The sequence below is a fragment of the Podarcis liolepis genome (genome assembly GCF_965112155.1).
Source record: "Podarcis liolepis genome assembly, chromosome: 10".
Classification (NCBI taxonomy): Eukaryota; Metazoa; Chordata; class Lepidosauria; order Squamata; family Lacertidae; genus Podarcis; species Podarcis liolepis.
Genome location: NC_139562.1, coordinates 72,675,750 through 72,695,889, shown reverse-complemented (window position 1 = coordinate 72,695,889; position 20,140 = coordinate 72,675,750). Strand labels below are relative to the sequence as shown.

Sequence of the window (20,140 nt, the reverse complement as noted above, 5' to 3'; positions counted from 1 at the left end):
CCACAGCAAGCACTATGACTTCACCCCCAAAGGCACACTCCTCCACTGTCTCCCGAGGCGCATGGATGCCAACAAGCCACTCCTTAGCATATGCATATGCCTGCACACATGTTGGGAAACACCACTGTGAAACAGGCTGTGCTCTGTTGCAATCGGTAGCCATGCCCAGTACTGTGGTGGTGCCTCTTCCAACTGGAGTGAATAGACAACCAGTGTGGTGATGGCTGTTTTGGCAGCAGCCCACTGCACACCAATAATGCCTCATCGTGACCGCAGTATGCATGCACATGGACAAAGGTCTCTATGAACGGGTCGTGATCTGGGATATAGGTGCCTCACAGACCACACGTATCATAAGCAAACACCTAAAAATAGCTACACTGTAAATCTACTGATGTGGTTCCAATTGCAGGAAACAGGATGTAGCACTCAGGTTTGGGAATTTGGGAGGGTCTCGGATCATGGGAATGTGCTGAAATGGAGGGGGAAAGGGTGGAGGCGGAGGCAGTTTGTACATCTGCAGCAGCAGGAGGTGGAGGAGGAGGAGGTGGGTCACCCAGAGGGCTGTAGCAACTCCAGCTTTGCAACAAAGGTGCTAGGGTTTTGGGGACACGTGGGAAGAGAAGAAAACAGAAGGCTAAATATTAGTGAAACAGAGAAGTAAAAACATTGTGGAATAATATCTGAGATAGGCTCCCACAGACTAGTTCCTAGTAATAAGAAACAGTTTGAGGAAGGGGCAAGGGGAGGCGAGGGGGGAGCCTGCCTGAATGAAGTCCTGCACATGGCAATATGCCCACAAGGGATGGAGAGAAACAGGATTCATGTGCTCAAGATGGGATGTAGGGTTGCTTATCCTTCTTTCTTTCTTTCTTTCTTTCTTTCTTTCTTTCTTTCTTTCTTTCTTTCTTTCTTTCTTTCTATCACAGAGCAAAAGGCCAATGTCTGCTGGGCCCAGAAGTGTAACCAGCGTGTTAAGGGCACAGTGAAACACAACAGGCCGTGTGGCGTGCGAAAGAGAGAAACGGAGCATTAAGGGCTTCTGAACAACTTGGGAGGGGAGAGAATCATTTCCATCAGGAAACCATTCCAAAGCGCAGGGGTCTCAAAACAGCAGATTCCGGCCGCTTGATCTCTGCAGAATGATGTGAGCTTGCCAAAGGGAGCAGCTGCGTGCCTGCTGTGTGATTTGGTGTCAGTGAAGCCACAGACTTAAATTGCCCCCAACAGCTCTGCAGGGGTCGGAGACACGAGCAAAGAGCTTTCCACCTGATCCTATAAACTGGCCTGACTCTGCAGCCCAAACCATTGTTGGCTCAGGGACGGCCTGGCCTGGCCTGAGGTGCTACCATCTCCTGGTACTTCAGACTCCCAGCTCACACCTGCCGTCTCACAACTTGATTTATTTCACATACTGGATTCCAGGTCTTGACTGTGATTGGAGTTTCACTGTGATCTCTCTCGATCTCTCTCTCTCTCTCTCTCTCTCTCTCTCTCTCTCTCTCTCTCTCAGCATCTGTGGCCTTGGTGTTAAATTAGGAACATACTCAAATGCGAAGGAGTATTCATTCAACCTCTGCCATTTCCATATTCACTGAGAACGAACAGGGTGGCTGCAGAATACATACAGAGGCTGGTTGCATTAAAGGTTAATTAAAAGTAACAAGAGTTCAGTCTATCATTTCTACTTGCACTAGCCCAGGTTCAAAGAGTCTTTGTTTCTGCTATTTAATGCTCCTGGCATTGTACAGACAGAAAAAGTGCTTTCCCCACCTCAAGCCCAAACACATAGACCGTCTGATGGAGGAGAGACGGCATAAGAAGATGACCTTAACAAACGGGCAGCTTTGTACAGGAGCGCATTGTTGTGGGATAATAATGCGTATGAAGCACTTAGGGGAAAGTGCTGTATAAATACCATTATTTCTATTTGATTGTGGTTTTATTTGACTTGCATTCAGAGTGCTTGAAAACAAGTGTAAGGATCCAAAGTATTTAACCGCTCCAGATCCTGAGGGTTACAGTGCTCTGGGGTTTAAAATGCACCTCTGAAGTTATGGCTGGAAAGTGGGACAGCCGCTCTGTTACAGTTCCCTCTTTGATCAAGAGACTGGACCTTTCCCTCTGGTGGGGCAAAGAGCAGGCCGGCATTTGCCCTTCCTGCTTCATTCTGGGGCAGCGATGCACTTGGAGCTTGTTGCTCTTTACCAGAGCCAAGGGCCAAACAAGGCCAGGTCCAGGAGGTTTGTGGCCGGTTCTCCTCTCCCTTTTATATTTCTTTTAAAAGAGGAGGACTACGGCATGGCAAGAGGGTTTCCCTGAGCCTTTCCCCTGACCTCTGCCCACCAACTGGCATTCAGAGCTCAGGTGGCCTGGTTCTCACTGAGAGAACACAAGGAGAACTCAACCCCCAGGCACGTCAAGGCTATTTTTAAAAAGAAATGTACAGTGGAAAATTAAACTATTAAATTTGCTGCTGTGCAATGTGGGGTTGGCCACCAACTCAGCAGGCTATAAAAGGAGTTGAGGCAAATCGGTAGAGGATAAGACTGTCCGTGGCTTCTGGATCAGAGGCACTGGGCTTCTGCAGATGAGTTCCTGGTGAACATCCATGGGAAAAGGCCCTTTTTGGCACCCAGTGAAAACATTTTTTGTCCCTCAGACTTTTAAATTGTCTTTTAAGTTACGGCTTTTATGGTATCTCTGTTGAGTTTTTGTTTGTTGTGGTTTTTGAATATTGTATATTGTATTTTAATATTGTTTTGTTATAAACCACCCAATAATTATTTATTAATATTTATTTATTTATTTATTAATATGGGTGTATTATTGTTGGGGGACACAACATGTTCCTTCTGGGGTAGTTCGTCCACCTTGAGTCCCCATCCTGCACTCAGTCTCACCTGTGGCTCCTAGGCGCTGTCAGCACGAGACAGCGGCTACGCAAGGGGAACGACTTCGACTGCCTGAGGGGAGCCGATGGGTATCAAACTCTCGGTGCAGAGCTAAATTTAGGGCAGCATGACAGCCCCCCCCCCCCGGTTACTAAACTGTGGTTTGTTCAGATTCTGGTTATCCGTGGATCCTGCCCAGCTGGAGGATATAACACTACACGCCATGGTTTCATAAATGTTCAACAGCCACAGGGTGTGAAAAGTCAACCACTGTATCCTATTCTCTAGGATTGCATTAGACATACAAAAATAAAATTAGCAAATGGTAATGAAGAAGTGAGAGGAGGCACACATGTGAAAGATATTTCAGTGACTATGCAGATCAAATAAAAAAATCAATTATTTTCTGGGGGACATGACCTCACTGTACTTATGCCCCAGATTATAAATCATTATCAGAGCTACAAAGCTTTTATTGCCTGCCTTACACTTCATTAATCAGTTACAGGATGTTCTCTCCAGCAAAGAAGGATAAGATTTTGAGTCATACTTGAAATTTCCAAAGACTTGCCAGGCCACTTTAATTAAAAAGGAGTTTCAGAGTCACATTATAATCCAAAAATCTGCAGAAATTTAATGTAGGAATCTGACTAGCTGTGCATAGTCTTCTCCCACACACCACCCCAGGTTGGGCTGCAGTGGGCAGAGCACTGAAATGTCAGGATGAAAGCCATCAATAAAGTAAGTGCAGTGGTTAGCAATTGCTAAACAAAGATAGGTTGGAACCCAAGACTATTTCCTTCTCGGTGCTGCCAGCAGTAGCCACCAGACATTTCTTGTTTGACAAGCACTGTCTTTCTTTACCCACAGAGCAAGCAGCACCCAGAGCTCCAACATTTTAGGGTTTGGGTTAGGTTGTGTAGGGGAAACAAATTTAACAAATTTTAAATTTAATGAAATATGTTGACAAACTTCATCAATGCACTGGATCAGAGAAGAGTTTCTAATGTTAAACCTCCATTTACCAACTGACAGTGGAATCCACTTCTCCACTCCCTAGCCCAGCCTGCTGGCCCCCTTCTTGGGCTCACACACTTATTGGGGTCCCAATTTCACCACACCAATCTTGCTAGGACCCTCTCTGGGGTCATTCAGCTCCAACCCCCAAAGCTCCTTCCAGTCGTCTTCAGGATCTGACCATGACGTCTCCATGGGACTCATGACAGGAGCAAACAACACGCCTCACCTAAGGGAAAGGGGCAATGGCTGCCACTTTCAACGGGCCTGGTGGCAAAAGTTTAAAAATGATTGCAGGCCTACAAAGCTGATCAACAACCAACACAGCTACTTGACGACACATTCCCATGATTCCGGAGGCATTTGGCAAGTGCAGTTCCATTTTGCACGGCGTCCAAAATCCATTTCTCAGGTAAATGTTAGAAGACAGTGCAAATCTCTTGGCTACACTTACCACAAAAAGCATTCTCCTCCTCTCTGTCTCAAAATGTGCATTACTTAATCAGCTCTTAAGGCATCTACCACTGCCTGGCATTTGCCCTTCTGTGATCTGGCTCAATATAGCCAGGGACACCAGGCATCCTCTAAAAATAGCCTTGGGGCAGATTTCATTCAGCCTGAAGCACAAAGACTTCTAAACACTGAGAACCAAATTGTGGCTGGTTCATATGATCATTTTATTATGACAAAATGTGCTTTATTGGGGGCATTAGCAAGCCTGGAACTTCACATTGATTTACCATGCACCCAGATCCCGAGCCAATCCACGAGGAACCAGCAACCCTCCATAAGGATTCTAAAGTCTTTCCTCGGAAGTTGGCCTCTTTGACTTCAAGGAAACATACTCTGAGGGACCTGTTGATACAGACATATGAATCCCTTGTGGACTGCAGCATCTAGTGATGACTTGTCTGTTTTCAGGAGCCATCGCAGATCAGTCACCAGAGGCGGAATATTCCTATTGCCCAACACCGACTCAAATACAAAACTTTCCAACAAAGGCATTCTGCTAAAAGTCACTAAGAGACGTGCTGCCAGAAGTTTTCAATTCCATTTTTTATTAACCACTGTTCAGCATGCATGTCCAGACACTAAAGTTAAAGGGACCCCTGACCATTAGGTCCAGTCGTGACCGACTCTGGGGTTGGGGCACTCATCTCGCTTTATTGGCCGAGGGAGCCAGCGTACAGCTTCCAGGTCATGTGGCCAGCAGGACTAAGTCGCTTCTGGCGAACCAGAGCAGCACACGGAAACACCGTTTACCTTCCCGTCGGAACGGTACCTATTTATCTACTTGCACTTTGATGTGCTTTTGAACTGCCAGGTGGGCAGGAGCTGGGACCGAGCAACGGGAGCTCACCCCGTCGCGGGGATTCGAACCACCAACCTTCAGATCAGCAAGTCCTAGGCTCTGTGGTTTAACCCACAGTGCCACCCGCGTCCCTAAACTGCAGTTAATCTTAACCATGGTTTGTTGAAACAAGCCAACTTCTTAAGCTATGGTCTGAAATTGGTTTGTTTCAAGCAACCACAGTTAAGATTAAGCACAGTTTGTCAGGTTTAAACAAGACAACGAGCTACAGATAATATAAACCAGAAGCAAAAGCTTCCTAAATTCTTTTTATAGCCACACTGAGCACATGGGGGAGAGAAGAAGGGTCTCCTTGGCTCATTCTTGTAACACTAAACTGGGATTTAGTTTTACATTTGAACCAGCCCAATATTTGTCTCATGAAACAATCTAGCTTCTATTAGCCGACTGCTCAGGCAGTTGTTCACAACTCTTACAGGAAACAAGTACTGTCTTAAGGGACCCTGAGAGTAGCACTTACACAGGGAAGACAGGCTGTTGCTTTGTATGGTTGTCAGGAAAAGAATAGTAAAGGCTACTTAATGCACCTTACCTATTAAGAGCCCATTGTCAGGTGCCGTCAAATCTGAATCCATTTGTGATTCCACTTGCTTTCCATCTTGCTTTTCCTGCTACGTTGCATCCCCCCAAGGGTAACAAGGAAAGGGAGTTGGAAGAGAAAGAAGAAAACAGTGAATTAACAGAATGGTTGGACAACAAGAAACAGAATAGTTAAAAACCAGGAGCACACTAGAACTTCAGTGGAGTAAATTGTACCTGCCTTCAAAATTTAAAGTAATTCAGTTTGGTTTTTTTAATGTGAAGCTTTCAAAGACTGTTACCAATAAGGAAGAGTGGGTTTGAAAAATGAATCAATCATTAATGTTTTAAAAACATTAATCTGCACAAATTTTACTAATTTCAGAAACAATCAGAAACAGCAGTGGGGAAGGAACGAACTGTGGTATTTTTTCACGGTAAAATGAGGGGTAGTGTCCTCTTAAATATCTGTCATTTTATTTGTTACAGACTTACTTAAAAGTAATGAAAACTACTTCAATAATCTCACGGAACTAGTCTGAACTTGTAATTCTTATATTTGATTGATTAATTGATCTGCTTTTACCTTTTATTATTTTTACTTTCGTACACTGTATGCTTCACAGAGATCCCCACAGTTATGGAGTGACTCATAAATGCAGCAGAAAGAAAGAGAAGCTGAGCCATTAGCCTTTGAAATTGCTACAGAAGATGCCAGTGGTGAAGAAACAAGAGAGAGATTTGTGAGACTTCCTAAAGGGCTTCCGCAGAGTAGAATCAGCTAGTAGACCCAATCTGAGTCACATGACTCAGTTTGATTATTATTATTATTGCATATATTTCAACACTCCTAAAGTTTGAAAGTCAGTAGCACAGATGTTGTAAAGGTGTGGTGATTTGTCATGGAACAACCCCTTGAAGAAGATAACCCTGGTTACCCAGACCTTGTCGCTGGTTGCAAAGGGGCCCCCATGAGTGTTCAATTTTGTGCAGCCATGTATCGGATAGCACGGCAAGTTACACTACAGTTGCTTACAGATGACCTGTTTATTGAGCATCCAGCCTTATCTGCTGGCACAAGGTTTGTGGGCTGGTTATGCAACATTCACTGTTTATTGATTAGTGAACGCTCCTTTTTATTTGTTTGCAAGATTGTATGATGTCTCATCAAGCAATTGTTATTACACACTTCCTAGTGAATTTCCCCCTCTTCACTTACCACAAAAAATGTTATTGGGTTTGAAAGTGAGTTTAGTTCTGAAAGATCTCAGGAACAACTTTAATTGTGCAACTTGCATTTCCTAGCATGTGACTGAATTCCTCTCACAAACTAGCAACAGTCTGGAAGCAACATTAGTTAGTATACATCTGAAAATTAGGAAACTGCCTGTCTTTGTAGCCACATTCTCATCCTGCTCTGAATAAAAATATTTCTAGCTCCACCCCACCACCACCACACTGATCTCTTCCATACTTAAGCAAAATAAAAACAACAATGTAAATTGCTTCCACATGGCTCCCTTGAAAACTCAAGTGTGCTGTTGCTGCAGTGTGAATCATTATTCAGCTTCGTGGGCTATACAGAGCTGGTGCTCTTAACTCTTCAGTGCTGTGAGAATGGTTTTGCACATCATGCAAAGGTAGGAAGAATGCCTTGTGTTAGTCTTTCTTGCCAGCCTCGTTACCCAGGAATTGTAGAAAGAGGAAGAAGTGCAGCTCCTTTGCACTTTATATTTTGGTCGTTCCAAATAATATAACAAATCTGCCCTCCTACTTTGTATCTAGAGAAAGCAGGATGTGCAACCAGAAAATGTTCTACAGTTTGAGGAACAATTAAGTAGTATTGCAGTGCTTACATCTCTAGTATGCGGTGTTTGGGGATGGGCGGTACCTCTGGTGAGGGACACGTCATGCTCCTTCTGGGGTAGTTTTGTGGCATCTGAATATAGACTGCATTTTTAATCAAGGCATATATTGGCTTATATCTTGATCAGGTAAATGGGCTTAGACTTTCAAAAGTTTCATGCCATGCAGAAACCAGCTGGCTAAGTACTTTGGCAGTTGTTTATCTTCCTGCTCTCCTGAACAAGGGCCTCCCTGATTTATAGCAGTAGCAGGAGACAAGTTTCTCAAAGTTGTAAAAGCTGGAATTACAGGCTGAAGACCAAGGTTACACAGACCCTACATAATTAAGAGTTTGGTAAACAGTAAAATAAAACCGTGTGCCTTAAACTTGAGCCTAAGGTCAAAAGGCCAAGAGCACATGGAAAACAAACCGGCTGGAGAAGGGGGGGAAGTGTGAAGAGGGGAAGAGGCTTTTTTTCCTATTTTATTTTGAGGCTGTAAACTGTTCCTTCCTTGTTACTTTTAGGAAGTTTATCCTTCTAAAAAGCTATCTATGATAATGTATGAAATATGCTGGCTTAAATGTAATTATGCAAAGGATTTAAGAAATGCTAGATTTATCCTGAAATTAAGTCAGCCAGCCCAGCCCCCTGTCAGACAAGAAGACGCCAATCGAGCACTTATGACAAATGGCTGTCAGACCTTTGTTTAAAGACCTCCAAAAGGAGATATTTCATTGATGATGCATGAGAATATGAACCCGAGGTCTCTGACATCTGTTCAAGATAAAAATTTAAGATTAACCATTTGTTTTAGAAGGCAATAGGGCAAGGGGGGTAAGAGGTGAGCTGGTAATTAAGATTCCTTGTTGAGACGCATGTAAGATATATTAATACTTATTTGTCATTTATAGATGTAACAATATATAGCTCTTTGTGTTCCATATAAGGACAGTAGGATATGAGTGTATTTTTGTGATTGGTTATACCAATCAGCCAATAGGAATTTCAACCAGGCTGATGGGACAGAGGCAGCCATAGGAGGAGCAAAGGGGGCTGGATTAAGGAAATATAAGTGCTGGCCATAATGGCAGGAGGCCAGGCCAGAGCTTGGTAACCATATACCACTGTGCCTCTTATTTATTTGTCTGACAAATAAATTATTTTTTTAATTTCTCTGTTGCTGCGTTGAATATTTCATTCCAGCTAAGCGTTAACCACAAGCAGGGTGCTACATTTTATGGTGCCTGCGACTCGGATCAGTGGTCTGCTGGAACGCAGCCCCTTCGCCTCACTGGACGGGGTACAAGAGAGAGGACAACTGTGCCTACCCAGCGCGCACTGGAAAATTTTTTTCCAGGGGAACGCAGCAGTCTCGTCTGTCTGATACCCTGCCCACTGATGGCGACGGACCGGGGGGGACCAGAGAAATAAACAGGGAACCAGCTAAGGGTAAGTGCACTAAGGGGTTTTGGCCCTCCAATTAATTGGGAGGAAGAGAAGTCCTGATCAAACTTCTGCGTCTCAGTAAAGGGGAACTGAGTACGCTAGGTGGCTGGGTACATCAGATGGTGATCTGGTGTAGGGAAAAGGGAAGAATGGGAGGTAGTGTGTGGTGAAGTATCTGGCGCATTGCATGTGTGAGAAAGTACAATGTGTAGCTGACCTAAGTGTGGAGTGAGTACTACTTCGTTTACCAGTAAGGTGTGTGTGTGAGTGACTGAGTGGATACTTCACAGGGCCATACAATGGGAGTTGGGGGTTCAAAGGGGGGAAATACACCTTTTGAATGTATGTTAAATAATTTTAAGAAAGCCTTCTCAGGGGCATATGGAGTCAAAATGACGCCAGAACGCTTGAGAACGTTATGTGAACTAGAATGGCCAAAACAAAATATTGGATGGCCATCTCAAGGAACCTTTGATATAAATTTAGTAAGCAAACTTTGGTCTAACATCGCCAAAGAAACTGGAGGGTGCCCAGAACAATTTTCATATATAGATTCTTGGCTGAGCACATTAAATAAAAATCCTCCATGGATAAGGGAATGCAAAGTCCAACGATGCAAATTATTGGCTGTAAAAGCCAAAGCTAGGAAAGGAATCTTGCCAAATAAATTCAAACCCTCCACCAGTTGTAACCCCAAGGCAAGAAAGTGGAATGAATAATGGGGCTGGAGTCACAGAACTTGATTCCTTGATAGATTATGATAAATATCTTCAGGAGGCATTGGAGTCCTATAATGAAGCCCAAGCAGAAGTGGTTATTCCACCTGTGAGTCCCAGTAGAACTCCATCTACAGTCTCCTTTAGTGGAACAACTGATTGCCTACCCCAAACCCCTGTACATCCAAGTCCTAGAGAATTATTACAGAAGTTACAGGGAGACCTTAATCGGTCAGCAAGCAATACAGCCGGGCGTATAAAGCTGCTAAAAGAACGCCTTGGGACAAATACCATCCCCTATGATTTGAGGTCCCTAGAGCAAAGCGAAGAAAAAGGTCACGTAGTAGCCCCTCCAGTACATTCCATTCACAACTACGGATCTGATGAATTGGAAAACACCCCATCTTTCGCAGAAAAACCTCAGGCTATGATGGACTTGGTGACCTCAATAGTAAATACTAACAGTCCTACTTGGACAGGTTGTCGCCAGCTCCTGAATACTCTCTTCACCACTGAGGAAAGGAGAGACATAATTGAAAAGGCACAGATATATTTGCGTGAGCAGGCCAGAGTGGGAAATATTTATAATATTGACCGTCATCTCCAGGAAAACTTTCCCTTGGAAGATCCTAATTGGGATCCAAACAATGCAATTCACCTGGCCAGGCTTACCACCTATCGCCAGACGCTTGTGCAAGGTATCTGCAGGGCATGCCAGAAGCCCACTAATATGTCTAAAGTCTCAGGAGGGTAGACGTGTTACCCATAACACTGTTTCGTGTTCGGTGCACACCCACAAAAAGACTTAAGTTGTCACCTTTTGAGCTCCTGTATGGGAGGCCGCCCTCCTTTGTTCAGGATATTCCAACTGACCTCAAACAAATAGGAGAACATGTGACACAGGGACAAGTGCAATCTCTCTCCCGTGTTTTTGTCTCTCTCCCGTGTTTGTTTGTTTTGTTTTGTTTTTTATCTTAACAGGTGGGCCCTCGAGCGCACGCCGTGCAGCATTGCCAAGCCGATTTATCAGCTCCAGGCTGGCATAGCATATGGGTGAAAGAGTGGAAACGTGATCCACTTGCACCTAAGTGGCGTGGACCTTACACCGTCTTGCTCTTTACTCCAACAGCGGTGAAGGTAGCTGAGGTGACCCCCTGGATTCATCACTCCCGTTTGAAGAAGTCCGAAGGCAGTTGGACGTGCAAAGGTGACCCCTCTAATCCTTTAAAACTGACTCTCTCCAAAAACCCCTGTACCTAGCCCTACGGGGAACGGGCTAGGTCACGGGCAACATTAGACGACCGGCCTGCTGCAGCCACAAACCTGGAAGCTGGCTGACCTGCGCACGCCTGAAGCTTGAGGAGCGTCTGAACCAGCGACTGTGAAAGGGAAGATTCTCTTATACAATTGATTGACTGCCCCCTTGTGGAACAATTATCAGAGATATTACACATTGGGGATCCTTGGGATATATGTTTTGGTCTTGGTGGTTCCCCATTCCTGTCACTGGGGGAATTATATTGGGACTAATATTTATGCTATCACTATTACCAATACCATTAAATGCCATTGGTATGGTAAGCGAAATGCCACACCAAACAGAAGTACAGAATTTCCCCGGATGGAACTCAACTAAACCATTACGAGTTATACCTGTACAAGGGGAATTCTGTGTACATAAATCATCAGATGCAGCTGATTCTACCATGATAGGCTCTTCTCATTGTCACTATACTTGGGATAATATTAAGAATACCTGGGCACACGATACTACCTATCGAACTCGGAATACCTTGCCCTGTGCACTTCCTTTTATTCATGCATGGAAAGTGGTATGGAACATAACTGTGACAGAAGAAAGGCAATCTAACATACTGCACTGTGAACTCTATACCTCTTGTGATATTTCGCCTTATGCACTCCACATACCAAAACCCTCAGACCCGATGGTTGTGGTGGATATGTGGAGAATGGGCATACAAGAAACTCCCTTCCAAATGGAGTGGGACTTGTTTCCTGGGATGGGTATTACCACCAATGTGGATTTTGCCCACTAGTATATTTCTCATATAGCAGGAGGAAGTACCCAAAGTTGGAGCGATACTGATGATTGGCCACCAGAGCGCATTATAGCCTATTATGATCCTGCCTCCTGGAATCCTGGTGAGCTCATACAAGGGGCACGGGATCCTATTTATAATCTAAACAGAATAATTCGATTGCAAGCAGTAGTGGAACTTGTAACCAATGCAACGGCCCAGAGTTTGAGACTTATTGCACAACAGTTGGATGAAAGTAGAGCCCCATTTTGCAGCTGAAAATGGGAATGGATTATGTACTTGCCAGGCAGGGAGGCCTGTGTGGAGTCTTGAACTTGACAGGGAATGCCTGTTGCTTTAACATTTCTGATAATGGTGAGGCAATCCGTGTGTTGGCCACAAGGATGGAGAATATGGCACATGTCCCAGTACAAACATGGGAAGGATGGGATATGGGATGGTTACCCAATGTCACAGGACTCAAAGGGATACTATTGTCTTGCTTGTTTTTCTTGACAGTAGTGATGGTTTTATGTATGATGCCATGTATCATTTCATGTTTTAGGAGTACAATTAGCAAGATGGTTTCAAATGAAACTCTACCTCATATCATGGCCCTATACAGAGCTTTAACTCAGGAAGATCAAGCTATCAAGGACGCTTGGTAGCAAGGTCCTTGAGCTTGAAAGGGGGGATTGTGGCATCTGAATATAGACTGCATTTTTAATCAAGGCATATATTGGCTTATATCTTGATCAGGTAAATGGGCTTAGACTTTCAAAAGTTTCATGCCATGCAGAAACCAGCTGGCTAAGTACTTTGGCAGTTGTTTATCTTCCTGCTCTCCTGAACAAGGGCCTCCCTGATTTATAGCAGTAGCAGGAGACAAGTTTCTCAAAGTTGTAAAAGCTGGAATTACAGGCTGAAGACCAAGGTTACACAGACCCTACATAATTAAGAGTTTGGTAAACAGTAAAATAAAACCGTGTGCCTTAAACTTGAGCCTAAGGTCAAAAGGCCAAGAGCACATGGAAAACAAACCGGCTGGAGAAGGGGGGGAAGTGTGAAGAGGGGAAGAGGCTTTTTTTCCTATTTTATTTTGAGGCTGTAAACTGTTCCTTCCTTGTTACTTTTAGGAAGTTTATCCTTCTAAAAAGCTATCTATGATAATGTATGAAATATGCTGGCTTAAATGTAATTATGCAAAGGATTTAAGAAATGCTAGATTTATCCTGAAATTAAGTCAGCCAGCCCAGCCCCCTGTCAGACAAGAAGACGCCAATCGAGCACTTATGACAAATGGCTGTCAGACCTTTGTTTAAAGACCTCCAAAAGGAGATATTTCATTGATGATGCATGAGAATATGAACCCGAGGTCTCTGACATCTGTTCAAGATAAAAATTTAAGATTAACCATTTGTTTTAGAAGGCAATAGGGCAAGGGGGGTAAGAGGTGAGCTGGTAATTAAGATTCCTTGTTGAGACGCATGTAAGATATATTAATACTTATTTGTCATTTATAGATGTAACAATATATAGCTCTTTGTGTTCCATATAAGGACAGTAGGATATGAGTGTATTTTTGTGATTGGTTATACCAATCAGCCAATAGGAATTTCAACCAGGCTGATGGGACAGAGGCAGCCATAGGAGGAGCAAAGGGGGCTGGATTAAGGAAATATAAGTGCTGGCCATAATGGCAGGAGGCCAGGCCAGAGCTTGGTAACCATATACCACTGTGCCTCTTATTTATTTGTCTGACAAATAAATTATTTTTTTAATTTCTCTGTTGCTGCGTTGAATATTTCATTCCAGCTAAGCGTTAACCACAAGCAGGGTGCTACAGTTTGTCCACCGTTTGTCCCCATCCTGCACTCAGCTCTCACCTGTGGCTCCTAGAAGCTGTCAGCATGTGAAAGCAACCGCACCTCGGGAACGGCTTTGACTGGCTGACTAAACCAGGTGAGGGGAGCTGAGTGAGTTGGGGACTCACTGCATGAAAAGACCTGTCTCCACCCAATTGAGTAGACAAGACCAAGGGTGGGTCCAAAGGTCCAACATGTTGTAGAGGGAAGTGAGGGACAGGTCAATTCTGTATCCAGGGCAGATCTCTGCCAGCTCCATCTGGTACGTAGGCTGAGACCCTATCTGCCCGCGGACTGTCTTGGCAGAGTGGTGCATGCTCTGGTTATCTCCCGCTTGGACTACTGTACTGCAATGCGCTCTACGTGGGGCTACCTTTGAAGGTGACCCGGAAACTACAACTAATCCAGAATGCGGCAGCTAGACTGGGAACTGGAAGCGGCCACCAAGACCATATAAGACTGGTCTTGAAAGACCTACACTGGCTCCCAGTACGTTTCTGAGCACAATTCAAAGTGTTGGTGTTGACCTTTAAAGCCAATAATAATAATAATAATAATAATAATAATTTTTATATAAATAATATAAATATACTGATATACTAAACGGCCTCGGCCCAGTATACCTGAAGGAGCGTCTCCACCCCCATTGTTCGGCCCGGACGCTGAGGTCCAGCGCCGAGGGCCTTCTGCCGGTTCCCTCACTGCGAGAAGCAAAGCTACAGGGAACCAGGCAGAGGGCCTTCTTGGTGGTGGCGCCCGCCCTGTGGAACGCCCTCCCACCAGATGTCAAAGAGAACAACAACTACCTGACATTTAGGTGACATCTGAAGGCAGCCCTGTTCAAGGAAGTTTTTAATGTGTGACATTTTAATGTATTTTTAATCTTTGTTGGAAGCTGGCCAGAGTGGCTGGGGAGACCCAGCCAGATGTTCGGAGTACAAATAATAAATTATTATTATTATAACCTAGGAAGGGAGCCCATCTAGGAGGAGGAAAACTCTTATCTTAAAGCTTCACTGCCTTGCAGGATGTCTGGGAGGAAAAAAGGTTAAGGCGCGAACCCTACACAAGCCCAGAGTGGAGTCCCTAAGGTGGTTAATAATAATAATAATAATAATAAAATTTTATTTATATCCCGCCCTCCCCAGCCAAAGCTGGGCTCAGAGCGACTAACAACAGTAAAAATAGCAGTTTACATAAAATCACAGTCAATTAATTGAAATACATTCTAAAATCAATTCATTCTAAAATCAGTTCAGAATCAAATCAATGGCAACCATTGGGCTAGAGTTCTATGAGGATTACAGAAGGAGGGGGTCAGACTGTGCCTTGGTGGAACAGCTCTGTCTTGCAGGCCCTGCAGAAAGATGTCAAGTCCCACAGGGCCCTAGTCTCTTGTGACAGAGCATTCCACCAGATCGGGGCCACAGCTGAAAAGGCCCTGGCTCTGGTTGAGGCCAGCCTAACCTCGCTGTGGCCCGGAACCTCCAAGATGTTTTTGCTTGAAGACTGTAAGGTCCTCCGTGGGACATACCAGGAGAGACGGTCCTGTAGGTACGAGGGTCCTAGGCCATATAGGACTTTAAAGGTTAAAACCAGCATCTTAAACCTGACCCTGTACTCCACTGGGAGCCAGTGCAGCTGGTATAGCACCGGGTGAATGTGATCCTGCGGCGATGACCCCATAAGGAGTCTCGCCACGGCATTCTGCACCCGCTGGAGTTTCTGGGTCAGTCTCAAGGGCAGCCCCACGTAGAGCGAGTTAATGCACGCGGATGTGCGTGTTTCAGCCTGAGCAAGGTCTCTGCGACTCAGGGCTCACGCCAGCCTATAGCCACATGGTCCCCCAATCTTAAGAAGAGCCCTGAAGCTGTGCAAAAAGTTATTTGGAGTGGTGCGATGGGGCAAACGACTTTTTAGAAGTGATAACTCAACAGGTTTAGGAAGAGAGCGAGAGCAAGGGAGCTTGGTGTGTTCCTGTTAGCCCTGTGCTCTTTCACACCTCTGCACCACAGCAAACATGTTTATGGCTGCAAACTTGAGCGAGTCATAGAAGAAGCAAAACGCGAGCAGCATTTTGCTCGCCCCCACATCGAAACCCGTGCAGGCAGAGTCAGAAACAAGGTTGTACTGGGGGTGCTGGGTTCAGATTCCACAGTCAGCTGTGGAATTTGCTGGGGATTGGCCTTAGGCGAATCGGTCTAGCCTCACAAGGCTGTCAGGAGGATAAAAACCAGCTACAGGGAGGAACAGTGGACCATAAATGCCATAAAATAAATAGCTGTGCAGTCTGGGATTGAAGGCTGGATTTTCTAAACCAAAAGGAGCAGCGGATCGGAACTATCTGAGCTCTGAATCACAACACCTCGGTGGGTTCGGCAAACAACAGGAAACCCTCAACCAAGCATTTTTCTTTCTTGGCGAGCTCAGAAACTCCCTGAAATTGACTGACGGGGGAGTTTCAGGATGATTAAAAGGGAGGGTCTTCCCCATGCAACTGCACTCTTTGACTTGTGGAACTCACAACCACAAGATGTGACGGCAGAAGATGGTCGCTGGTTTTAAAGTGGGAGATTAGATAAATGAAGGGAGGGAGGGTGGAACGGATTTGAAGCCATGCTCCTGTTGGCTGTTTTCCTGCAGGTGCAAATATGACACCCCCCCTCCCGCCCCCCGCCGGCCTCACCCCCTCCAATGCTATATTGGTGCAATGCATCTCCCCAGGACAAAAGCACTTGCGTGCCTCTTTTTGGCAACTCCTGCAGCCCAGCTGGTGCCAAATGTCTTGCTCCGCTTTCCTTTGGGCCCACATTCCTTTGGGCTGAGAGGGAGGTATTGTCATTTGGGCAGCCCAGGACCCCCAGACACGCTGCCCAGGCTTGCGCCCCAGAGAGACCACTTCAGTGCTGCCAACCCAGCAGTTAGACTTCTGGCCCAGAGGCACACTCAAGACAGATGGACGCCAACCACAGAGCTGCCAACGTTTCTAGACCCAGGAGCACATTTTGAGTTTTAGGTGAGGGCCGGGGGCAGCAAATCCTCTCTGGATACTTCTTGCCCTCTTCCCTAGATCAGTTCCACACACACATCCCAGAGAGGCAGAAAAAAAAGAAATCACCCATGCAAACACACATTTTGACTTTTCTAAGGGATCTGGATGAAAGTCCAGTTCAGCAGAATTAACATGAGCCTTGAAATGCACACAGAGCTCAAAGAGGGTGTGGGAAAGAGTGTCCTTATTCAGTTGTAGATAGGTAGCCGTGTTGGTCTGCCATAGTCAAAAAAAAAAAAAAGGAAGGAAGGAAGGATTTTTTTTTATTTTGTCCTTACTCAGTTTTCTGCCATAGCGCCAAGTTCTTTTCAGGAGGGAAAAATGTAACTGCTCTCACCACCTCATGACTCGAGCTGAGTGTCTGTGAGGAGGAGGAGGGAGTTCAGAGCCTTCAGGGGAGGCCTTTGAGAGACCTTGAAGGTGGCATTACACCCACAGGTGCTCTGTTGGCAACCCCTGTTCCAACCATTAAAACTCATCTATACTAACTCTGGAGCAAAGAGACATTAACAACCCAGGTCAACAATTTTCTTGGGAAGAAAAACATGCTATAGCACTGCTGTTCTTAGATCGGGTCACCGGGAACGCAAAGCAGACCAGCTTCCCGCTGCAGAGAGACAGGCACACATTTTATATTTAGTATTTTTTTCAAGCTTATTTCACATGTCATTCATTTCCTTTGGGGAGGAAATGTGATGTCAATGGAAATCCTTTGTAGAGTTGGAGAGAAGAATATTCAAACCAAACTGAAGAGGAGCAATTTCAACGGATAGCTGGAAACTTTATTATTTTTATGAAAAATGTTATTTAGAAATGCGGCTATAACATCCCGACAACTTCCTTCTCACCTAATGCTTCCTATATGAAAAGACCTTTGAGCATGGAGAATTCACTGTGATTGTGGGAAAATTTAAAGGAAGCCTGTTGAATATGGCACAAAACTCCACTCAAACTGACTCGTGTCCATGGAACAGATGAAGTTCCACCTAACTGAATTTTATTCTATAACACTATTTCATTAGAACCTATACTAAGTGTTTCACTGCACAATCCTATGTGTGTCTACTTAAAAAACAGCCCCATTGACTTCTATGGGACTTTCTTCCAGGAAAGTGTAAGAGCTGTTTGACAATGGAAAGGACTCAATTGGAAGCGGGTGGACTCTCCGTCACTGGAGGTTTCTAAGCGGAGGTTGGATGGCTGTCTGTCATGGATGCTTCAGCTGATATTCCTGCATTGCAGGGGGTTGGACTAGATGACCCCTGGGGTCCCTTCCCACTCTACAATTCTGTGATAAGCGTCTGCTGCATCAGGCCAAAGACACATCTAGCACAACACCCTCACGCTGACCAACCAGACATCTATGGGAAGCCTGCAAGCAGCACTGGGGCATAACAGGCCTCTTCTCCCCACCTGCAATTCCCACCTTGGCAACATTCTGCAGCAACAAGAGCAGCTCTGATCTTTCCCTCCTGGAAACCCCTTTCCCTGAAACAAGGGCTGGCTGCTGCCAATTGGGGCTGGTAGAGCAGAAGGCCAGGAGGCCAAGTGTAGGTGGAGACGGAGCCGACAAGAGGCAGAGCCCACTAATTCTGGTTTCGTCCTCCTCCTCGTCCCTGTTGAGTCCTACAAAGGCAACACTGCGGCTAAGGAGGCAGAGAGGCAAAGCCACTCCAGGGACTTGATGTGAACAGAGGACAGATTTGGGTTGGTGGGACACTACCCCCATCCCCCCCAAATGAATCAGCCTCCACTGCACAAAGCACAACTTCCACCCTGCGCCCACATGCCAAGGACTGCTGCTCTGGATGCCCTGCATTTATCCTGCTGCACCAGGCTAAGGAGCAGTGTCTAAAGCAGGAGGGGCATGTGGGAAGGAGGTGGCGGGTTTTAGGCTGCGTGGGCTGTTCCTAGGCACACCTTTCCTTTCTCAGGTAACTGTGCACATACTAATCTGAACAGCTGCACAGGATATTCTGTGGTCCTCTTCCAGGACGGGTCTATCACCTCCCCCCCTCTCGCCAGGATGGACGTGGGAAAGCTCCTGGGTCCCCCAGATTCCCTTTCCTGAACTCCCCCCTTTTCTTCTCCCTCAGTGGAAGCATGGACCAATACAGTGCTTGCTGTCCATACAAATTGTGTTCTGGGCTTGTGCGTTCAGCCTCTGGGGCTGAACTGGAGCTGCGAGTGATTGGCATTTGGAGCTGAACTGTGTTGCTTTTATAGATCAGCAAAGTCTCCACCCTTCCTGGCAGGACTCTGCACTGCAGAGAGTTGTACCAGGAGCGTCACCCTTGGTACCCCCTCCCTGTCCCTGGGGAGATGATGGAAGAAATATCCTGTGCATTTCAGCCGCCTCCCTGCAGAAATATGTCCCAGTTATGGTCCCCTCCAGACATCCTTTTGATGGTGCATTCATAACTAGTTGCGTTCATTGTGGTATCAGGGCAGTGATACACAACCCTGCTTTCAATGCTGTTTGCGCCTGCAAAGTTTTTGTGGCGAACAATTAAACAGACCGTGGAATGATAGTCTTGCTCCTTAGGAAATACAGACTTATGTTTCAATAAACCACACACGTCCTTGTGACTTTCTGTTGCTCTAGATGAGAAAAATGGAAACACAAAATAGATACATGGGGGAAGTAGATGCAGCTGCAGCCTGTCTCCCTGTTTGTCAGTAACAGCAAGGAAACTATGATTAACTTGACCTCTGACTTCCTGAGGGATTCCTTGCCCACATATGTCTTGCACTTCGACAATGATGAAGCCTACTCCATGATCTCTGCTCCTAGACCAGCCTTTTCTGTACTGAGGCTCCAAGATATGCTGTTCTGCTGGGGTTGGGGGACCGTGGTCTGACAGATATTGCTGGACCACGACTCCCACAATGGGCATCAGGCCCCTGGGCAAACCAACTCTGCATTTCAAAGAAGTCTGCAAACATGACATGAAGGTTGGCAGCATCAACCTTGCCATGTGGGAACCCCTTGCAAATGACCCCAGTGCCTGGAGACAGGCAGGCAGATTGTGCATTCATAGCAGTGAGCAGAGGAGGAATAGCCACTGGGAGGAACGCAGAGAGAAGACATGCCCTGGTGCATCTGCAGCAGCACAACTGGACACCTTCCTCTGCCCCGGCTGCAAGAAAACATGTCTCTCTCATATCAGTCTCCAAACCCACAGAAGGCACTATAACCTTCCCACAGTTTGACACTCCTCCACTGTCCCACTGGACAGACAGATGCCAATAACTCCCATCATGCCCAACTATTGGTGATGCTGGAAATTGCTGGTCAGTCCACAATCTACATGCCATTCCTAGGCTTTCCCAATAGCAAAGCTATTCACACAAACTCACATTTTCAGAGGTG

At 45.6% G+C, this 20,140-nt stretch overlaps 1 protein-coding gene across 2 annotated transcripts in view; it reads right to left on the bottom strand.

Annotated features, from left to right (window-relative positions):
* The window catches only part of FAM107B (family with sequence similarity 107 member B), a 130,639-nt gene that overhangs the window by 70,258 nt on the left and 40,241 nt on the right, over nt 1-20,140 (bottom strand). For both annotated transcript variants that reach the window (XM_083464234.1, XM_083464235.1), the window contains exon 2: nt 5,816-5,894. In XM_083464234.1, coding sequence (XP_083320360.1) covers nt 5,816-5,858 — 43 coding nt within the window. In that variant the 5' untranslated portion in view covers nt 5,859-5,894. The remainder of the gene's footprint in view (nt 1-5,815; nt 5,895-20,140) is intronic.